The sequence below is a fragment of the Hyposmocoma kahamanoa genome, unplaced genomic scaffold (assembly GCF_003589595.1).
Source record: "Hyposmocoma kahamanoa isolate Upper Pololo Valley unplaced genomic scaffold, ASM358959v1 100021, whole genome shotgun sequence".
In the NCBI taxonomy this organism is placed as follows: Eukaryota; Metazoa; Arthropoda; class Insecta; order Lepidoptera; family Cosmopterigidae; genus Hyposmocoma; species Hyposmocoma kahamanoa.
The window spans coordinates 12,834,462-12,853,563 of record NW_020653200.1 but is presented as its reverse complement, the minus strand read 5'-3'; the positions used below and the strand labels follow the sequence as shown (position 1 = coordinate 12,853,563).

The window sequence follows — 19,102 nt, the reverse complement described above, 5'->3', positions numbered from 1 at the left end:
TTCTTTGAGTTTGTTCGATCTTCACACCTCATGGAAGAATGGCATAAGTGGAATTAGGTCAAACATGTTTATTGCTCCATTAGATAGCGAAAAATAAGACCCACATCCTCTACAATTGGAGAGGATATGGATTATATTTTTCTGTATCTAATGGAGCAATAAACATGTTTGACGTAATTCCACTTATGCCATTCTTTCATGAGGGGTGCACACTTTGATGCTATTTTGTATCAGATATAATAACAAACTAGTGGAGCACATTCACAATAAATATATAAATAAATATTCATTAAAGTTCTCAATTTTTTTAAGATATGTAGGATGCATCGAGTACCTATATAACCAGAAATAAAGACGAAGTAAGGGCCATACATTCCTGGTAACTCATCAGTGATACATCGCTTATAAATATCAACTCTCGTTTGCACTGAAATATAGACAGCCGCCAACAACTGACCCTTGTTTACGTCTCCGTATACTCCAAAAATATTTTGTATTTATTGTAATAAAGATAATAACTTTAACAATGGCGTGCTGCTCCATTCGCTGCTGTGGGGAAAAACAGCAAAACATCTAATTACAGAACAAATAGAATCAAGTTTCATCGGTAATGAAATATTAAATATGTAATTTTGCAATATTCGTCTATTATAGCAAAGCTCAAGTTAACTGGTCGATTTGAATTGAAACAATTGACGACACCCGTCAATTATTTCTAATTCGCGCTAGCCAATCGGAGCGCAGTTATCACAGTAATGACATGGCAGAATAGTTTTCAAACAAATTAAATGACATTTCGTCTCTATTTCTGGTTACTTGGTAGGTACGTGTAATGGTAACCAAAATAATTTCACTGTTGTAAACTTACGATGTTCATCTCATTGTTCCTAGTGCAATACCCTTCCTAATTTCATGTTACTATGGAAGGGACAACCAGTGCGTCTGTTTATATCAACTTGACGTCTCTGTGACCTGTTACCCACTTATAATTAAATATAATTTAAAATTAATACATAAATCTGTTACGTCAAATGTACCTATTCGAAGCTTTTATCTGCACCTCTATGTGCACCTTTGATATTCGAAATTGGTGCAGTGAAACGTCATTATTAATTATATTGTCTTAATTTTAAAATATACCATTTTATATCTTCAATGTGAGAATATATAGGTATGAGCGGTATACAAAAGTGATACCATTATGGAAACGGCGATGATCCATAGAGTAGGTACCTATTATTTGTTGTTAGTACAATTCGACCTAATCTGTAACATGTCATTTAATATAATAATAATTAATGACGCTGTGTGTGTGAAGTGCCTGATTGTACCATCAAATCATGTTGGATATTAGGTCTGGCTTCCCGCTGCGTGCTCTTTGATTAGCCAAGCGCGAAATATGGATGCACCGACGGTACAGATATTATGTGCTCAAATATTGAATAATACCCCAACCAAACATCAATATCATACATTTGATACTGAATTTTTAATTAAAAACCTTGAAAGGAAATAAGAATGTGTTTTCAATTTGATGTGTTCACAATTAATGAATTAAAAGCGATACAGACGCCACGCTATTGCAGCGCTTCTACCATAGTCTAATTTGAAGTCGCAGTATGAAAGTTTGCCGGGTTTTAACAAGCATTTCTGATTTGATTACTATAGCTACTATCTACAACAAAAAGTTGTGTTGACGTGACGTGTTTCATGTTGTTGAAAATTCAAATCCCCGCGTAGATAATCACTGCTTTGTCTTTTTATTTTTTAACAATTGCTAAGTACCTAAGTAGTTTGTTTTGCCTTTTTTCGACTTAATGCCTATGCTTATTCTATCCTTCCATATAGGTGGATGCATAGAGCATTTTCCCATTTATTATCTCTTCTGATCATAAGCGGTGATCGTTAGATAAGGTTTCAAGTTTTTTGGTTGCATTATTATAATGACAGCAAAGCTTAACTTTGCTAAAGCATTTACTGTAGTCCTGCTCCTAAAAGGGACAAGAGTGGAGGAACTAATTTAATTAAACAGCAGTCTGCGACCACAACCGAGCCGCCACTGTAATCCGCGAAATGTTAACAAGTTATAAAAATTATGAATTAACGTCAGTGAAACGAGGGTCCGACAGGGAAGCGACGCCAGCGCGGGCGGGGGCGAACAATAGATGCTACTTTAGGGTGCCCAATAAAAACTTGACAAATGGCGTTTCATAATCGCAGCACATTCCAAGCCTCGTCACAGGGAGTCCGTTTTTGTCCTCCCCGACGGAAATATGTCTGTTGTCCTGAAATTACTTCATGCTCTGACATACTCATCTATCATGGAAGTTTCAACAGACAGAAGAACATAATTTTAAATGTTCTCTTCGCTGTAAGTCGATTGGGTGAAAGATGGTACCAATACAAATATTTTAGTATTTGATACTCTAAAGAAACATCTATTACAATAATCAAACTTGTATACAATAACAATATAATTTCTTAATACCCTTGTACGAAAATTATGTGAAGTATGCTTTTTATTAAGAAACCATAATGCAAAAAAAAATATGTTTCATTACAAAGTAAAATTTTTCGTTATGCACAGTTGTAGCATGATAGTTTATTATAACATAAAGCTAGGAGGTCATAAAGTGAGTAGCGGGGTTACTCCTTATTGCTTGGGTAAAGAATGCCCAATAATAAGGGCGGCCAAATATTGTGGTGTCACCGCACCCGCTCGACCTCCCCGCACCCTTACAATGTTATTAAAAATAATTTCTCATTTTTATTGCTCCGCTTAGGTGAAGTGGTTGCTATCCTAAATTAACAATATTATTATATTACACCTTGAGACGCTACACTTGCGTAGTTTTAAAATAATGGCCTCAAGCAAAAATACTATTAAACATGTGTACTTAGAAAGTAATGTAAAACCATATTTTTATTTTAACAGTAATAGGTAACAATAATAAATTAATGGAATTTTCAACAAAAAATTCTAAATCTTTGTTGAAACTTTTCGAATATGTCTATATATTTGTTGTTATGTGATAAATTGGCTTATTCTATATATCACATTGTTTATTACAATAAACTAATTTAAATCGTATGATATTTTAGGGAATTTCATACTGGTTTGTGGTTTACTTTAAACCATATTAATAGAGCGGCGAGGACTTTTAATTGGGAAAATTAGAACTAAAAATCATACAATAATAAACTTGCCGAAGAAACAATCGAATTATAAATATATTTATTTATTACAACGCTTGTATTTGTAACGTCTCACGTCCGTCCGAGTCAGACATAGGTACATCCTGTTGTACATATGCAACACATATTTTTTCATATTTATCTCTATTGTAAAAGATAGATACAATGAAAAGTCAATCCTGTCGGTCGGTGTGATGGGTGTCAATCTGAAATGGGTGGCTCTGTCCTGATAAACGTAAGCTATCCGCTGTTATAATATTTTTAAGGTTGTTTTTCGATGAAAAGTTAATAGTTCGTAAATGGATTTATGTTCCAAAATTAAAGCCAATCATTCATACACATGTATATTCAACTTTGATAAGTAGTAGAAGTGAGTGGTAAAAGCTGGAAGTCACAAATTTGAAAATATATGGTATAAACTAATTCGATTTTATAAAGTACTAGGATTAGTTTTCCAATTTAAAAACACATAGCAAAAAGCTACTAGCCATAGAGTGGTAGAAAAGAGAAATACGGAAAATGTGTAAAGATCACAAATAAACAAAATAAGTAAGAAAATCTTTGATTAGAGTTTAAAAATGGGTTTCGTAGACCGAGTTTTTCTGTAGGCGGTGGAAAAGCGGGGCGTGTCGTGAGCGCACCCGCCCAGTGCGCCTCAGTACGCCACCAAAGTGCCGTCAGTTGCCGTCGCAAAGCCTTTCGCGACGCATTCGTCGCGCGTGTCTGACACGAGTGAACCACTCTGAAAATTAGCCGTGTTCTATCGGTAAGTAATTTCTCACTTTAAGGGATTTTGCTCCACATAGGATTTAATAATCTATTAAGTAAATGATTATCAACGAATGTTAATTTGAGACATTTTTTGTTTTTGAACAATGTGCATTCCGTTTATTAAATTTTTTAAAAGTAATAAAGTTACTTAACATTGTGTGAAATTACATAAATATAAAAAAAATATACGTTTATATACATACTTACAAGTAGCGTCGGTTATATGGGATTATATTTTTTGTGTTAATATTTGTCTTTTGACTGTATGTAGGTAGGAAAAAGTTGTGTAGTAACCTTATTACATAAGGTTTTTAAACCGATTGTTGAACTTTGATGAATAACGTAACATTAGATTGGTGAAATGTACAAAATATTCTTTATGAGCTTACTGATAAACGTTATACAATGTGTTAGTATTACCTGTGAAATTAATTTAAATTATTCACAAAAATGTGAGGACGGTGATAAAAACGTTAGAAGTAACACGGTTGGGCCAAAAACGTACCAGGAAATTAAACTAAGGTACAGTTATTTTAATACGTACTTTAGTTATAAAAAAAATATGTAATTAACAACTTCTATGCATATTTTTATTTTTTTTTTAATATATTTCAATGTAACTTTTGATATGAGGTAATTATCACTTCTTTAGATTATCACTTTTATTCTGATCATAACCAAGATTCAGAGGTGGGTCACTTCTAAGCATATAGATCAGTTGCTGTGAATTTCGAACACAATATATTTGAAATTCACAAATCAAAACAACTTAAATCGGACCTAATAAGACGTGATGAATTTATGAATACTTGGGGCTCTATTAAATAAAACCAAAATCGTCGGTTATCTTTAACACATAATTTAAGAAATATATATATTAATAATGCTGAGATCAGTTTTTTAGGAATTTATTTTGTAATTACTAATTACAATAACATAAAACTATACATAGAACCGAATTTATGAAGTTTTGTTTTAGATAAAGCATAAGTATTTAATATACTCATACATGATGACGATTGCTATTAAATAATGGCAAACTAAAATTAGTTTTTATCTTGCCTATAATTTTAGGGTATGTTTAATTTTGTAATTTACTGGTTATTATTCACAGTTAATTGCATTCGATCCGGAGCACGATCAATATGGACTCTTTTCAAATGTAAATGGTAATAATTCATTTTATTGCATTGCCACTGCGAATTAAAATAATATATGACTAAAAGGGTTTGTGACATATCATTAGGTGATGTTAGAAGTGTTTGTACTTTATAACGATTCGAATAAAAATGCAGATACCTGAACACTTATTACTAAATTTTGGTGACCGTCTGTTACGTGCTTCGTTTACGAGTATATTATTTACGACGACGTAAAATGGCAGCTGGCAGTGGGCAGGGCACATAGCTTTTAGAACTGACGGCCGTTAGGGCAGAAAGGTTCTCTAATGTAGACCACGAACCGGAAGGCGTTCAATGGACGGATGACCTGGTAAGGGCGGCGGGTAACTGGTGGATGCACGTCGCGTCCGATTCGCTCGTCTGGAAATCTTTGGGGGAGGCCTATGTTTAGCAGTGGACGTCTTCCGGGTGATATGATGAAGATGATGAAAATAAAACGTAGCCCAATAACGTAAGCGAAACGAAACATCGAATGAAGTTTATTCCAAGAGCGAAAATGTAGAAAAAGATTTATAATAGCTGGCGAATTTCAATGGCAAACAGTGTTTGGTATTCGCAGTATCTCACGGTTGACTCTTAACGTTCGACATGCATCGGAGATAGTAGAAATTAGATATCACGCGCGAAGTCGTGTGACATCATGACAGCTAAGGCAACATAGAGGTTACATTTTCTCAGGATATGGAAAAATGTTTGACGTAAATTCTATTTTCGCACATTATTTTGTCAATGGAACGACACAACCATGCACTTCGTTACATTCTGCAATTTCAAACAAACTAAAGGAGACAACAGTAGGTATTGGGCGTTGAAATTCTTGTCGATAATATTTTGAATAGGTCAGTGAATGCACTCGATAAAAAAGGAAACAAGTTTTAATAGAGATTTCACGTAAGAAAATATTATGAACGTAAGACTTTTTTATACTTAATTTAGAAATCAATAAAATTTCACGGCGTACCGAATGTCACCCCAATGTTAGTTTTGTGGGTGAAATTGAAAGTGAACCAAACTTGCTTTTTTAATTTTTTGCGTAATTCAAATAAAAGCTTGTACTAACACCAAATTTAAAATTAATTCTATCAAGAGGTACAATTTACTGCTTCTGGGTTAGACGCCGGTGCGACACGAGTGAATAGAAACAATGACTACTGCCTCTGCATCACTCGCCGCTTATGCGCGTACATCGCGTCCAATTATGATATAATTGAATAATTGAATAAATGATTAATTATTGTACATGAAACATGGCATAGTGTCTAAGGTGGTGATGATACTTCCACCCCTAAATTAGGTAGTGTGTCTGTATCTCAGCGGTTACAGTTTTTTTAATTAAAATTATAAATGAAAAGAAAGCAATAAACAAACTAGTTGAAAAAAAAAGAAACAAAATACTGAATAAATGTAATAAAAGAATGAATTTTAACATAAAAAGAAAAGTAACACATTATAAGAAAAAAAAATATGCTATAAAAGAAAAACTTTAAAGCACATGAAACCTGTTGCGTACGTAAAAGTAAAATAATAGATAAAACCTAGCATTGATGTTTTTGTTCTTAACAAAAATTTTAAGCTAAGAATCTTCTCAGTATAATCATAAGTTTAAGTGTAATTTTTCCAACCAGTTTTGTTTGGATAACAAGTCGCAAAAAGAGGAGCATACACGCGTCAATCTTAATGCCATATACATACCTACTATATTGTTAAGAAACAAGATGGTGTTTCTTATTTTCAGCAAATAGTCAATTGTGCTGTCAGTTATCACTAGAAAGTGTTGTTTTGTTCAGTAGCATATTATTTAATTTTATATTTGAATTAATTGTAAATAGACATTACAAAAGCAACTAAAACTATTCAAAAGTTTTCTGATACGCGCAAGAGGCAAACGGAACCGATTACATCAATTACATTACAACAGATTGGAAGATTTCAAACAAAGGCTCTATAGAGTCGCTTTAATGTTTATCTTATTTTTAATGTGATTTTTTAATTAATGTTAGGAGGACGACAAATTAATCAAATGTTGCTGTATTCTTTTTATGCAATGAGATAACCAGTCTGAAGTCTGAAAATTACATTTGCGCTAAATTCACCGGAAAGATCACCGAGTACTACTGCAGCTAATATTTTTTAATTTCTTATTTGTGGTTTTCGGTTCTGTTCATTTCTTTGTCGCTTAACGATAATCTCGAAATGTAATTACTATTGATTCACTACCAACTGCCTCCTTTCCAAATTTCGTCAAGGTATTTTCAACTGTTTTATTGTGAAAGGTCTGAACTGACCATAGTTTTTTTCACATTTATAATATCACTATTAATAATGTGATATTATCACATATATAATTTATAATATCACTATTAATAATGTGATATTATCGATAATGTGACTTCCTCGTAGATGCTGTTGGCATTTATTATTATTTCTTGCAACTCAATCAATTTGTACAAAATTCTACGTTCATTAAATATACAAAGGGTGTGTAATGTATCATATAAATATTATTAACATAACGCTTAATAGGCATAAATTTATTTAATATTACAATTCACTTCATACCTGTAACGAATGTTTAATATAAACTCACATTCTATAACTTAATTTTTGATAACAATCATTTCTTCTATATTTAAGAGCAATTTAGTGAACTTAACACCAATTCAACTAAATTTCATTTCATCTAACGACTCCAATCTTAATTTAAAAAGTAATTCTTAATATAGTATATGATTATGGTATATATATAAAGCTAAATAAATGTTGATTGTAAGTATTTGTACAAAAATCTTTTATTTCAATTTGGAAAAACGATATACCTAATATATATATTATAATCATTATACTATAATTCGACCTGAAAATATACTCGGAAACGCTGAAACCAAATTCTCTGCTGGCACTCTCCGGCCGCTGCCGCGACACGTTCGCTCGGCTCGCGCTGCGTTTTCATGTTCTAATGTAACTTATACTAAAGGAGGGGCGCACATAAATTTGACCTATACACCTTATACTTTAAAAAAATCAAATATCTAATGAAAATGAGTAATTTGAAGATTCGTTACAGCAGACACGGACTGCCTCCCTTCGCAGTCCGACTTTTAAATTACACCCTAGTATCGAACAGATAAGTACCACGGCAAGTCGGGTTTAACCTTATTATTTATAAAAAGTGATATTATACTACGTAAAAATTATCTGAATTGACAATTGAAATGATTGTTATATGATAAGAGCTTTATATAAAATGTTCTTATAACATGTGAATATTATATCACACGAAACTTATATGAAATTAAGTTAATATTATATTAAATATACTCCGTTTAAATTAAAAGTAAAAATTAAATGAACGATATTATATCGTTTCAAGTTATTTTATTCGAATTTCACACAAGTGAGGCGCGCCGTACCGCAGAGGCGCAAGTACCTACATAATTACATTACAATTAAAATTGAAATATTTTTAGTTTATATCTCTAATCACAGCTTTCGTAGTTTTTGTATTAGATCCCTAGTGCGTTTGTTGGTAGGTCAACGGATAAGAATGACTTTAGTTTTTGACATTAAAACTTCTTTAAATTGTGTTGGAAATGTACGGGATCAATGATCTTATACATATAGATATAAGTACGGGATATATTAAAGAGATACGAACGAAAAATGGAGATCAACGCAATGATATTATACTTGTAAACTTACTGGATCAACGTCTACGTTAAACGACCGTAGGCATTTGTCTTATTTACGTCATTTTGTCGTATTCACGATAAGAATATCAAATTTTACTAAAAAAGAAATCTAGTTGGGCTGTTCCATGCGCATGACCATTGCTTATATCAATGATCTTATATTAAACTTTAAAATTTACGTGGACACATTTTTTTGTGGAGAAATTGATATGTTTGTTGTACCCAAATTTTTATAGTTATACATACATTCCACTGTCAGGACACAGGTGTCCTCTAATACCTAATCGTAATATGCAGTCCCAGTGCGTATTTAGGACCAGAGCCGGCGCTAGCACATGTAGCGCCTGGGTGCAATCAATACCCTGGCGCCCTCTAGTAGGTATGCGATGAGAATGGAATAGTTAGTTATATTATCCTCAGTAATCGGAAATCGGATGCAAATAGTGCAATTATAAATGATGATGGCAAGCAATAACTTTTTTACTTGCGCCGTGAACAACGCCGGCTCTTTGAGCCGCCTCAAGCGACTCCCGGCGCCCCCTAAAACTCTGCGCTGGGTTACGCCGCTTATCGTGCGCCATAGGTAACTGTTCGGGGCTCCACGCCTTTTGCAAGTGTTGTGAACTGTCTTAGATTGCTGTCTAATTTTAAAAACGTTTGACACCAAACGTGACACAGATATGTCCTATGATAAATACTCGCAGATTTTTCCACACATTTCTTTGTAATATTGCAATGATTTTCTATAGAAATAGAAGATGAATGGATAAAAAATAGATTTAATTGCATACCTCGTCCGCCATCACGCGGTAGGCAATGATTCTTATCAGGGGCTTATTGAAAAAGGGGCGGCGCGAGAGCGCATTCCTATCGCGCATAAATCACCGACCGACGCGGCGCGTATATTTCTTTCGGCCTCTCCTTTTTTATTGCCCACTTATTAGCCTTTTACAAGCGATTGTGGCTAATTTCACAGAACAAATGTGCGTTTAGTAGCGACGACGACTAATATTTGTATTCTGGTTGTGCCTTTATGGCTAGTGAAAGAATTAGGAAACTTCTAACAAAATGTGAAGTGTCATTACTAAAAGTTTTACTCTGGAGTACAATAAGACGTTAAAATTCCAAAAGAGTTGTGGTTGTAGTGTCACCAACATGCAACACATTGAATGTTTACAGTTGAAATTAACGAACTGCCTCCGTGGCCGAACCTAGGCTGAAACGCAGAAGTCCCGAAGTCGACTCCCAGTCCGGGAGAAATATTTGTATCGCCTGCATTAATGTCACTTGAGAGTTTGGGTGTCATTTGTGGTTATGTTCATATGTGTGTCCATGGCACCCGCGATACAGGGTCGCCCTAGTGTGGAGCTATCTTAGACTATGGAAACTATTTTTTCCATCCTCTAAGGGAGCCTTAGGGGAGCTATGAGTGTTTAAAAAATTATTAATCACAGTTGAAAAGATTGGTATGGAGTTATCGATTTTAAACAATTTTAACGGAATAAAACAAAATCTTTGTAATTTTAGCTGCCCACAGCAAAGAGTATTCTCATCTCTGTCCGAGTGTAATAGTAATTTAATAATAATTTTATCAGAAGTTGCCCTTGTAGTTCCTTTATTCATGCTTTTATATAATGTGAGTGTATAGGTAAGTTGGTTACATTGGATACCCTATTATAAGCTACAAATCTGTTTAGGGCTGTTCACTCAAAATAACATTTTTGATACAGCCATGGACCAGAAATAATTATACAAATAAGTCTAGCAGTCCTAAAAAACCGGCTTAAAGTAGTTCTGGTATTCTATAATTCTAAACAAAAATAGCACCATAGCGTTGGATTATGTTTCTTAGACCAAGGCATTTTTAGCTTTCTTACTTTTATTTTATGAATCCTACATCTTTACTACTTAAGTACGAGTAGAGCTGCGTTAAACAAAAACACCAAATGTATCATTTCATAATGTTTACCCGAGAGTTTCACTAGATGTGGCGTCTATTCTTTTCCAATGTTTACACGTAGTAGCAATAGAATGGGCAGTGGCAATAACGCGGACCAACTGTTGTCGGTAACCTAAGAGAGGTTTCTATTGTAAAGTGTCTACGTGTTAACTGTACATTTTATAACGATATCTTAACACAATTATTAAACCAAAAGGTTTGCATTAAAGTTTTGTACAAAATTACTTTTATTAAGGTAATAAATTTATTTTTCTTATTTTAAGGTAAATTTAAATTGGATTAGCATGCAACAATAATTCATTTAATTAAATCTTATTTATCTCTATTTGAATGTATACAAAACAAATAAATAAAAAAACAAAAGAAGTGCGATGACAAAAATTAAATAATAATAATAATTCATTTATTTGCTTTGGTATAATAGTAGATGTTACAATAGACAGCAGGTACCAGTACAAACACGTTTCGCTTAATATTAAGTAGCATGTAGATGTCTAGTTAGATAATGTCAAATATACTACCGCAATAATAAAAATTGCACAAATATAGACTATTGGTTTTCCATCCTCTAAGCAAATAATGTCAAGTTACAATTTAATTTTGTCAAGATATTCATCAATCAAACAAAATATTCTATAACTGCGTCGAACCTTTATCTTCGCCGCATTTTGTTAAGATTTTTTTTTAATGTATATAAACACTCAGTACTTTAAAATTAATCATTTCTAAAAGTTTTATTACACAATTTTCGTCATTAAAGAATTAGAAAGAATTTTTCGTCGTCGTTTCTTGTCGACGTTTCATTAAATAGAGAATAAAATGCTAGAATAAAATTGCAGACAATGTAACTACGTATGTATTTAACTAAGTGTAAACCGCATCGGTGCGGTATTCCAAGAAACCATAGATATAAAAAAAAGGAGAGATATGTAATGACGCTATGTAAAATCGGGTACCGATGTTGCCACTTTTTAGCTTAAGTGCAATTCAAACTTTACACTCTATTATCTACTACCATAACTTGAAGATTTTGATTAGGTAGGGCTTAAAACGTGAAAACGACTTAATACAATTTTAAAATTTAACAAAATTAAACTTACAGTCACGTGAGTAGGAGTTATATTACAATATTTCAGTATTTTTCATCCTGGTTCAGCCATTCACCATCAGGTGGAGTTTTAGTAAAAATGCTATTAGTATATAATAACTAACTATTACACGTTAGATGGCGCTGAAACTTATTTTCACCCACGCTTGCCGCGGGACCGCGGCATCTGTAGAATGTGATAGTTAAGTATGTAAAATTAGTAGCACATTTCACGGCGCGTTTTACGCCTGTAGTGGTGACGGTTGCTCGCGGTTGCCGCGGCGGGGTACTAGTAAAACCGCGCAGGACGCGATCACCGGCGCGCTTGGCGGTTGTCGTCGCCCGCGCACTTTGGCGGTCGGTTTAGGCGCAATGTGGTGCAGGCGCACGCGGGATAAGTTCTCTATTAACCGCGTGACTTGCGATTAACTCCCACTAACTTCGCGGTCCGTTCCGTAATCGCAACGGTTTCATGTCCGCAACCGCGACGGCTACGTGCCTGCACAAACTTGCGGGGTCGTGAGTATTGAAATAAAACCTCTGTCCCGCAGCACCGGCGGGCGCGGATGGAAACCGCTCCGTGTATTGTTAACCTTATTAACCTTAAACTGACGCTACTCAACGAGGGATGTGGTCCTACCTAATCGATAGTTAGAAACCATGTGGCTGTTTTTAATATTAAAAAAACATTCCATTTTTCATACTATATCTATGGCGATCGTCGCCAGTGTCAGTTTTCCATTATACGTTTCCACTATGAAGGATTTGTGTAATTTTCTATAATTGTTTCTAATTTATTTTGCACGCACATGTAAAATAAAGCCGATTTTATTGTATTTTATTTACTTTTAAAAAAATATTTAAATCTAAACAAAATCAGAAATAGTAATAAGAAAACCAATATTTCAATTTTCCTGCAGCTTCAATCCAACCTTCTCTTATTTTGAAGTCATTGGAAAAACTTAAAAATTAAAAATACTCTACGTTTAATCTACGAGTACAATGGAATTTAAATATCTAAATTATCTAAAACAATAATACACATACATTTTTCTTCAAGCAACAGCAATATACAAATTGACATGAAATTGAAATGGTTGTCCGAAATTTGAGTTGTGTTTAAGTTACTCGAAATAAAATGTTTAGTAATAATAATAATAATAATAAAATAAAGGAAATCAAATTAATGTGAATGCTTTTCGCTTCGATATTTTAGGGACTTTAATTACAAAAATCATAGTAAGAAATTCAAATATTTCGGTAAAAATTTATTGTCGATAAACATCAGTCATCGTAAATGAACATCACTCACTATATTTGAGTTTAGAATTTTCTATGGAGACAAAAAGAAAACATTGAATAATAATAGAAATAGTAACTAAAAATGCAAATAGCCGGTGGAATGTTATGTTTTTATGTTTGTAGGCGTGCCACCTCGATATGATCATTTTGATCATATCGAGGCGACACGAACCGCGCCCCCATACCAAATCTCCCCTTTTTTTCTTTATCTGTGCCAAGAATTCTTGTAAAAGAAGATCACGGAGAAAAGATGTAAAGGACCACGAGGTGATAGATTTAGCTTTTATTATGGTATTACAAAACTGGAAGGTTTCTTACGTTAACATAAAAAAAAACAATCAGAAAATATAAAGGCGTGCAATGGTCAATATAATGCGAACCGTTCAGGAGAAGACAGACTTTACACATATGCAGCCAACTAATAAAATATTAGGTAGGTTGTTACAACTGTGCCTACGTTGTTAAGTAGAGGGCCGTTTCAAGGAAGTTACGCTTTATGGTTTTGGCTCTGTTATATTTTGGGCAGTTAGTGAAAATGGTTCGTCAAGTTCACCGATTTTTCAAAATCGAATACGTCGTTTCGACTTAGATTATCTTTCTAGGGTTAATGTAAAATTGAAAAAATTACTGAAAACGCAGCAGCGGCTACGTGTATTCGTCGCGGCGCGATTTTTTACAATGCATATCTCCAGCCGAGCTGTACGTCGCATATCGTGCACGGCGCACGCCTCGCCCAGTGCGTACAAAGCTTTATCGAATATCGTGATGTTTTTTACTAGTATTGGGTTTTTCAATAGGGACATTTAGGGACACAACACAGAGTAATTAAGATGTCGAACTGAAATTTATTTCAGGTACAGTACACATGTTACATTTAAGAATAGAATTCGATCTCGTTCATATGAGCAACGCGAGCAAGTTTGCAGGGTTCAATTATTTGGAGCCAATTCGTACTCCTCATGGAAGAGTGGCATAAGTGAAATTACGTCAAACATGTTTATTGCTCCATTCGATACAAAAAAATATAACCAAGATATATAATATATATAAAAATACATTGGAGATTAGATACACAAAAAAAATATAACCCACATTCTCTCCAATTGGAGAGGACGTGGGTTATATTTTTCTGTATATTATGGAGCAATAAACATGTTTGACGTATTTCCACTTATGCCAATCTTGCATGAGGGGTGCGAATATTCCACCATTCATCCACATACATCGGCCGAAACATTTATTTTATTTATTTATTTATCTAACAGGAAGATCAACAGCTTAAAACTAACTTAAATGAAAATAGTAACGACTGAGAGCCAATTATAGATTCTCACAAATAGAAATATAATAAAAACCACTTGGATACACTATTTAAGGTATAAAACATAACTTATTTATAAAAAAGACAATTGCAGTTGTAACTCACTTTAAGTTAAAGAATTGCCCACTCAATGCTCTCCTTGCCGAAATCGCACTCGTATTAAAAAGATCCAGATCGAATGAATTACACATAATGTTAAAATAGTTACTTGCACGCCACATAAACTCATTTTGCCTATAATTAGTACGAGCGGGTGGTAGAAACAAAAGTGAACACATTGGTGGCAATTCGCGTTTGATATTGTTCCTGCGATCATGTGACGTTGTTGACTTGTTGACATAAGTCTATGACTTAGCGTAACCGCATATAAAGTAATCCAGGGGCGTTAGACCGCATTAGTGAAGTGACCATTCGACGGTACCATTTCGCGATAATTTTTACGATTATCGAACTACCATTTCAACGGATCGATTGTTTAACCAGCCGTGTGACCGCTGCAAACGTGCTCGTGGTGACTATATGAACGAGATCGAATTCCATTCTTAAATGTAACATGTTTACTGTACCTGGAATATCAATTATTCCCTGATTTATTGAAATACAAAATTGTTATGGCCTTATTGGAAACCCTATAATTTGAATATTATATAATATTCAAATATTTTTTTCTGAAAATACTCCGCTGCTTTATTGCTATGATTGATATAAAGATTTATTTATATTTATTTATTTTACATACATAAGCTAGTAACTATCATTATAGGACTAACCTAATGCAATGGTGTAATTACAATGATCACTTGTTCAACATTATTTACAAACACTAATATTATATTAAAAAATTCTATTGTATCTACTAAAATATTAAAAACCCGGGCGCTTGTTCATCTTTGGTTATCTCTTATCAAATACTTCCATTTAAACGCAAGATGATTTAAATTGCTGACCACCAAAGTAGTGGTTGCCAGAATGTTTATTATCGTAGTAGCGCAAGGCCCACTTGCCGCTATCGTAGCCGCTTCACCGCGTGCGCCTCTGTAGTTGCGGCTACGGCGCATGGACACTCAAAATAAACATTTATACTTCACTGGCTGTAATCCATTTTTTGATTGTTTGTTCAGACCATTTCATTTAAACGATCCATTTCCCTGTAACACAAACCTCTTGGAATTCTTTTCTAAGCTTCACAAATTCAAGATGTAGGTTTTGCATTTTGGTGTCATGGACGGGGCTTATTTGTATTACTCGCTATGTGACTAAAGTATGAAATGAACCGGCTGTGCGATTTAAGATTACGCTTCACTATGATGAATCTTTAATAAGGACTTCTCCTGTTAAGCTCGGGCAACGTTATGGAGGGGTTTCTGCATCACATGGCGCCCCAGTTTCTGCACCCAGCGTTGCAGAGCTTTGGGTGCGGAGCGTTTCGACCCATCGGTGGGGCTTTTCACCCGTTATACCCGGGGAAAGCCTTCGCCAGACATCTTGGTGAACAGTACGCGCTCAGCCAGAGCGTCGGTCAAGCACTTAGGGTAATACCTTTATAAGCTTATTTTAAGAACAATTTAAGCATAGGTTTATTGAAAAACGTATCATGCCTAAAACGAATTCCAAGTTCCAAGTAGAAAAACACTATATATATTGTCACTAATGTTAGGGAAATTATCGTAGTTATTTATATTTAATGTACATTTTAATTATTAATCATACTACTCAGGCAGCGTTCTATTACTTGCTTTGGATTTTCTTTACGATTTCTACCCTGTTTATGTTCCTTTCACGTACAGAGCCTGAGAGAAATAAAGTTTGATGTGCAGAGCGTCCGCGACGACAACAACACACCGCCACTATACCGGCATGGGTACACGACGCGCGATGATACCAGCTCTCCGGGGTCCGCCGCCTCTGCATCCCCGCGACCTTGCAAAGACGATGATCCCCCTGCCGCCGCTACCTGTACCGACTCACACGACTTGTTCTCACGTCAGTGCTTTATTACTTATACGCCACTGTCATATATACCTTAAATATAACACCCTAAGCTATTTCATACTGTTGGGAAACGGCTAAATAACACACCATTCAAGAGAGTATTGGTAAGTGAATGAATTGTTATCATGATGTAATTACAGCGGACGGCGAGCGCAAGTCGTCATGCGGCGTATGTGGCGCCCGACTGGGGCCGGGCGTAGCGCAGGCACACTTCCTGCAAGAGTTGCAACATCTTTACAGCCTGAGCGCGCTACCCAGAGATGCCCCCGCGCCCTCTGCGCATTCGCTGCACCATCAAGATGAAGACGCGCGCTGGGAGGTTGATCAGAAAATCAATTTACCTATGTATTTTTCTATCTTTAGAAATTTGGGTTCCAAATGTCAACTATTATTTGTTTGTAGACGTACCAACGAATTAGAGCAAACCGACAGCGTCGACTGAAACTGCGCACTCGCAAGCGCCACCACACAGTCGAGAGCATGCTCGGCTACGACCTAGAGGAGGAGAGGCGCGAAGAGCGGCCACGCGACGTGCGAAGTTACGACAACGAGGACGAGCCAGTCGACGTAGAGGGCGACTCGCTTGGCTGGCCGGAACCCCCCATAAACGTTGACGGTAAGTAACTAATTACAAAAAAATAATTTCGTTTAGTTTTGTGAAAGTTGGTGGTTTAATCTGTTCTTAATTGCACCAGAAAAAGAGCAACGCAGCGACAGTGACAAGCTGCAACTGAGCTACGCAGAAGATCTAGAAATATCGAGCACCAACGACGCGATGCAATCGCCTGAACGCGTGAGGTATTTTTTCTTTCGGAGGCCCTCGTAAAACGACCACATACCGCTAATAAATTATTGTTTTGTAATTGACAATTTTTATAAAGTCTTTGAAGGGTGTTTAAATTGTTCAGGATTGAGACTCCTAAGCCGCTGTCGCTAGAGTGCGTCAAGGCGTTGGACCCAGCGGAGCGGCCAGCGGAGGTGTCCACGTCGGAGGCATGGGGCGGCGTGTCGGCCGGTACAGCTCCACCACCGCCCGACACGTGGCCTGTGCTTGCCGCTGAAGCCTATTTACACGCCACCCGCCACAAGATAGACGGCGAGAATCTACCATCCTCTACAGACTCACGCAACTAAACAACATTAAACCTAATTTGAACTGTCGCAAACATAATGTACTATCAATTTAATCGTATCTAGGTATTAAGTTTTTAATTACTAATCAAAAGATTTAGGTGATTTTGGTCGCTACTATTGTTAATTGTAAATAAATATTAAATTTGTTTCTTTCTAGTATTTAGCCAATTTACAACTGTAGGGTCGAATATTTGGCGTCCTATCAACTAGGTACCTAATTGTGTTATTTTGTCGGTTTGTTAAAGTGGATGTTAACATTTGTTGTCTATTCGATATAGCCCTATGTAGTGGATAATTGTCTATGTACTTTCTTGAACATTTCTACTATTTTGCATCACTTGTAAAATTTTATCACTTATTATTTATTATTATATGCTTATTATTATTCTTAGGATAGAGTGATTAGTGGTCAAAATTTTTTTTCGGTCAGTTAATGCCGTTGAGATTCATTTCCATCTGTCGCTATTGCAAACGCGGTTGTCGATGACGATAACTCAGTCGAATTTTAATTTTTTGAATCTTACGCGGAGACCTTAGCCTTTATTCTATTCTGAAATCTTTGGGTAAGTATAGGCAATGGACATGTTACTATCTTGCGCAATCCACGTCACCGTTAGCAACTATAGTCAGCAGCTTTTTCCGAAAGCATTAATCGTCTTGTGTTTCAGCTCCGTTTAACTGAAATACTAAATATCTCATACTTTGGTTTTGATATTTTTTATTGCCCTGCTAAATCTTTGTAAGCATTTTCACAGCTGATCCGGTTATTCAACAAATTGTCTTTTCTCTACAATTGGGAATCTCCGTTGTTAGTGAAATTAAAGAGTCGTAACAAATGCAACTTTGGACCATCTCAGCAATTGCGATTTTTTTAATACCTACCTTTTCCGAAATTGCACTTTTTATGTGCATGTGGATGTTGTTGTGTGCAATTTTATCTGACTTCGATTTCCACGGGACGATTGACTGTGTCGCCTGAATCCCGGTGACAGGGCGCGCATTTCACACTTGTAAGGACATCACACACAACTAGGCTATATATGGTGACTAATCGGACCACCCAGCTTACCAAAAATGTTATTCCATAATATTTTTGACCTGTACCAGATATTTTAGGAGCTTTAGACTCGAGGTTGCTGAAGTCCCTACGTAGTTATATAGTTATCCAAATTAGTGATAGTCATACCGTCACTGTACAAAAAATACCTAACCATCGCGACCCAATGTCGTACGAAAGTTGTTGTTATCTCTGTGTGAATGGAAATTAAGTTATTATTAATGTTATTGTACTCATATTTGTATATCAATTGTATCATTAATAAATAAGTATTAGTATTTAGGTATGAAAGCAAACAACTACATACGCACTTGAACCCCTTACATTATGTATGTAATGTCCAACTATGCTTATTAATTGTAAAAAGCATTCAGCTTAGAAAGTTACATAACAAGTAAAATGGAAAATTAAAG

General features: G+C 35.2%; 1 protein-coding gene across 4 annotated transcripts; it reads left to right on the top strand.

Moving 5' to 3' along the window:
• The first annotated feature begins 3,833 nt into the window (after positions 1 to 3,833).
• On the top strand, positions 3,834 to 19,090 carry LOC113226642 (protein Teyrha-meyrha). 4 transcript variants are annotated; one of them, XM_026459363.1, is made up of 8 exons: positions 3,834 to 3,961; positions 5,081 to 5,135; positions 15,846 to 16,038; positions 16,294 to 16,489; positions 16,639 to 16,817; positions 16,901 to 17,114; positions 17,194 to 17,296; positions 17,407 to 19,090. In XM_026459363.1, the coding sequence occupies exons 3-8, from the start codon at positions 15,859 to 15,861 to the stop codon at positions 17,630 to 17,632; spliced, it is 1,098 nt and encodes a 365-aa protein (XP_026315148.1). In that variant the 5' UTR covers positions 3,834 to 3,961; positions 5,081 to 5,135; positions 15,846 to 15,858; the 3' UTR covers positions 17,633 to 19,090. The 4 variants fall into 4 exon arrangements, with proteins under 4 accessions (XP_026315148.1, XP_026315159.1, XP_026315164.1 ...); XM_026459374.1 differs by having other exon boundaries at positions 16,324 to 16,489; positions 17,407 to 18,964; XM_026459379.1 differs by having other exon boundaries at positions 3,843 to 3,961; positions 17,194 to 17,291; positions 17,407 to 17,526.
• Positions 19,091 to 19,102: the final 12 nt, after the last annotated feature.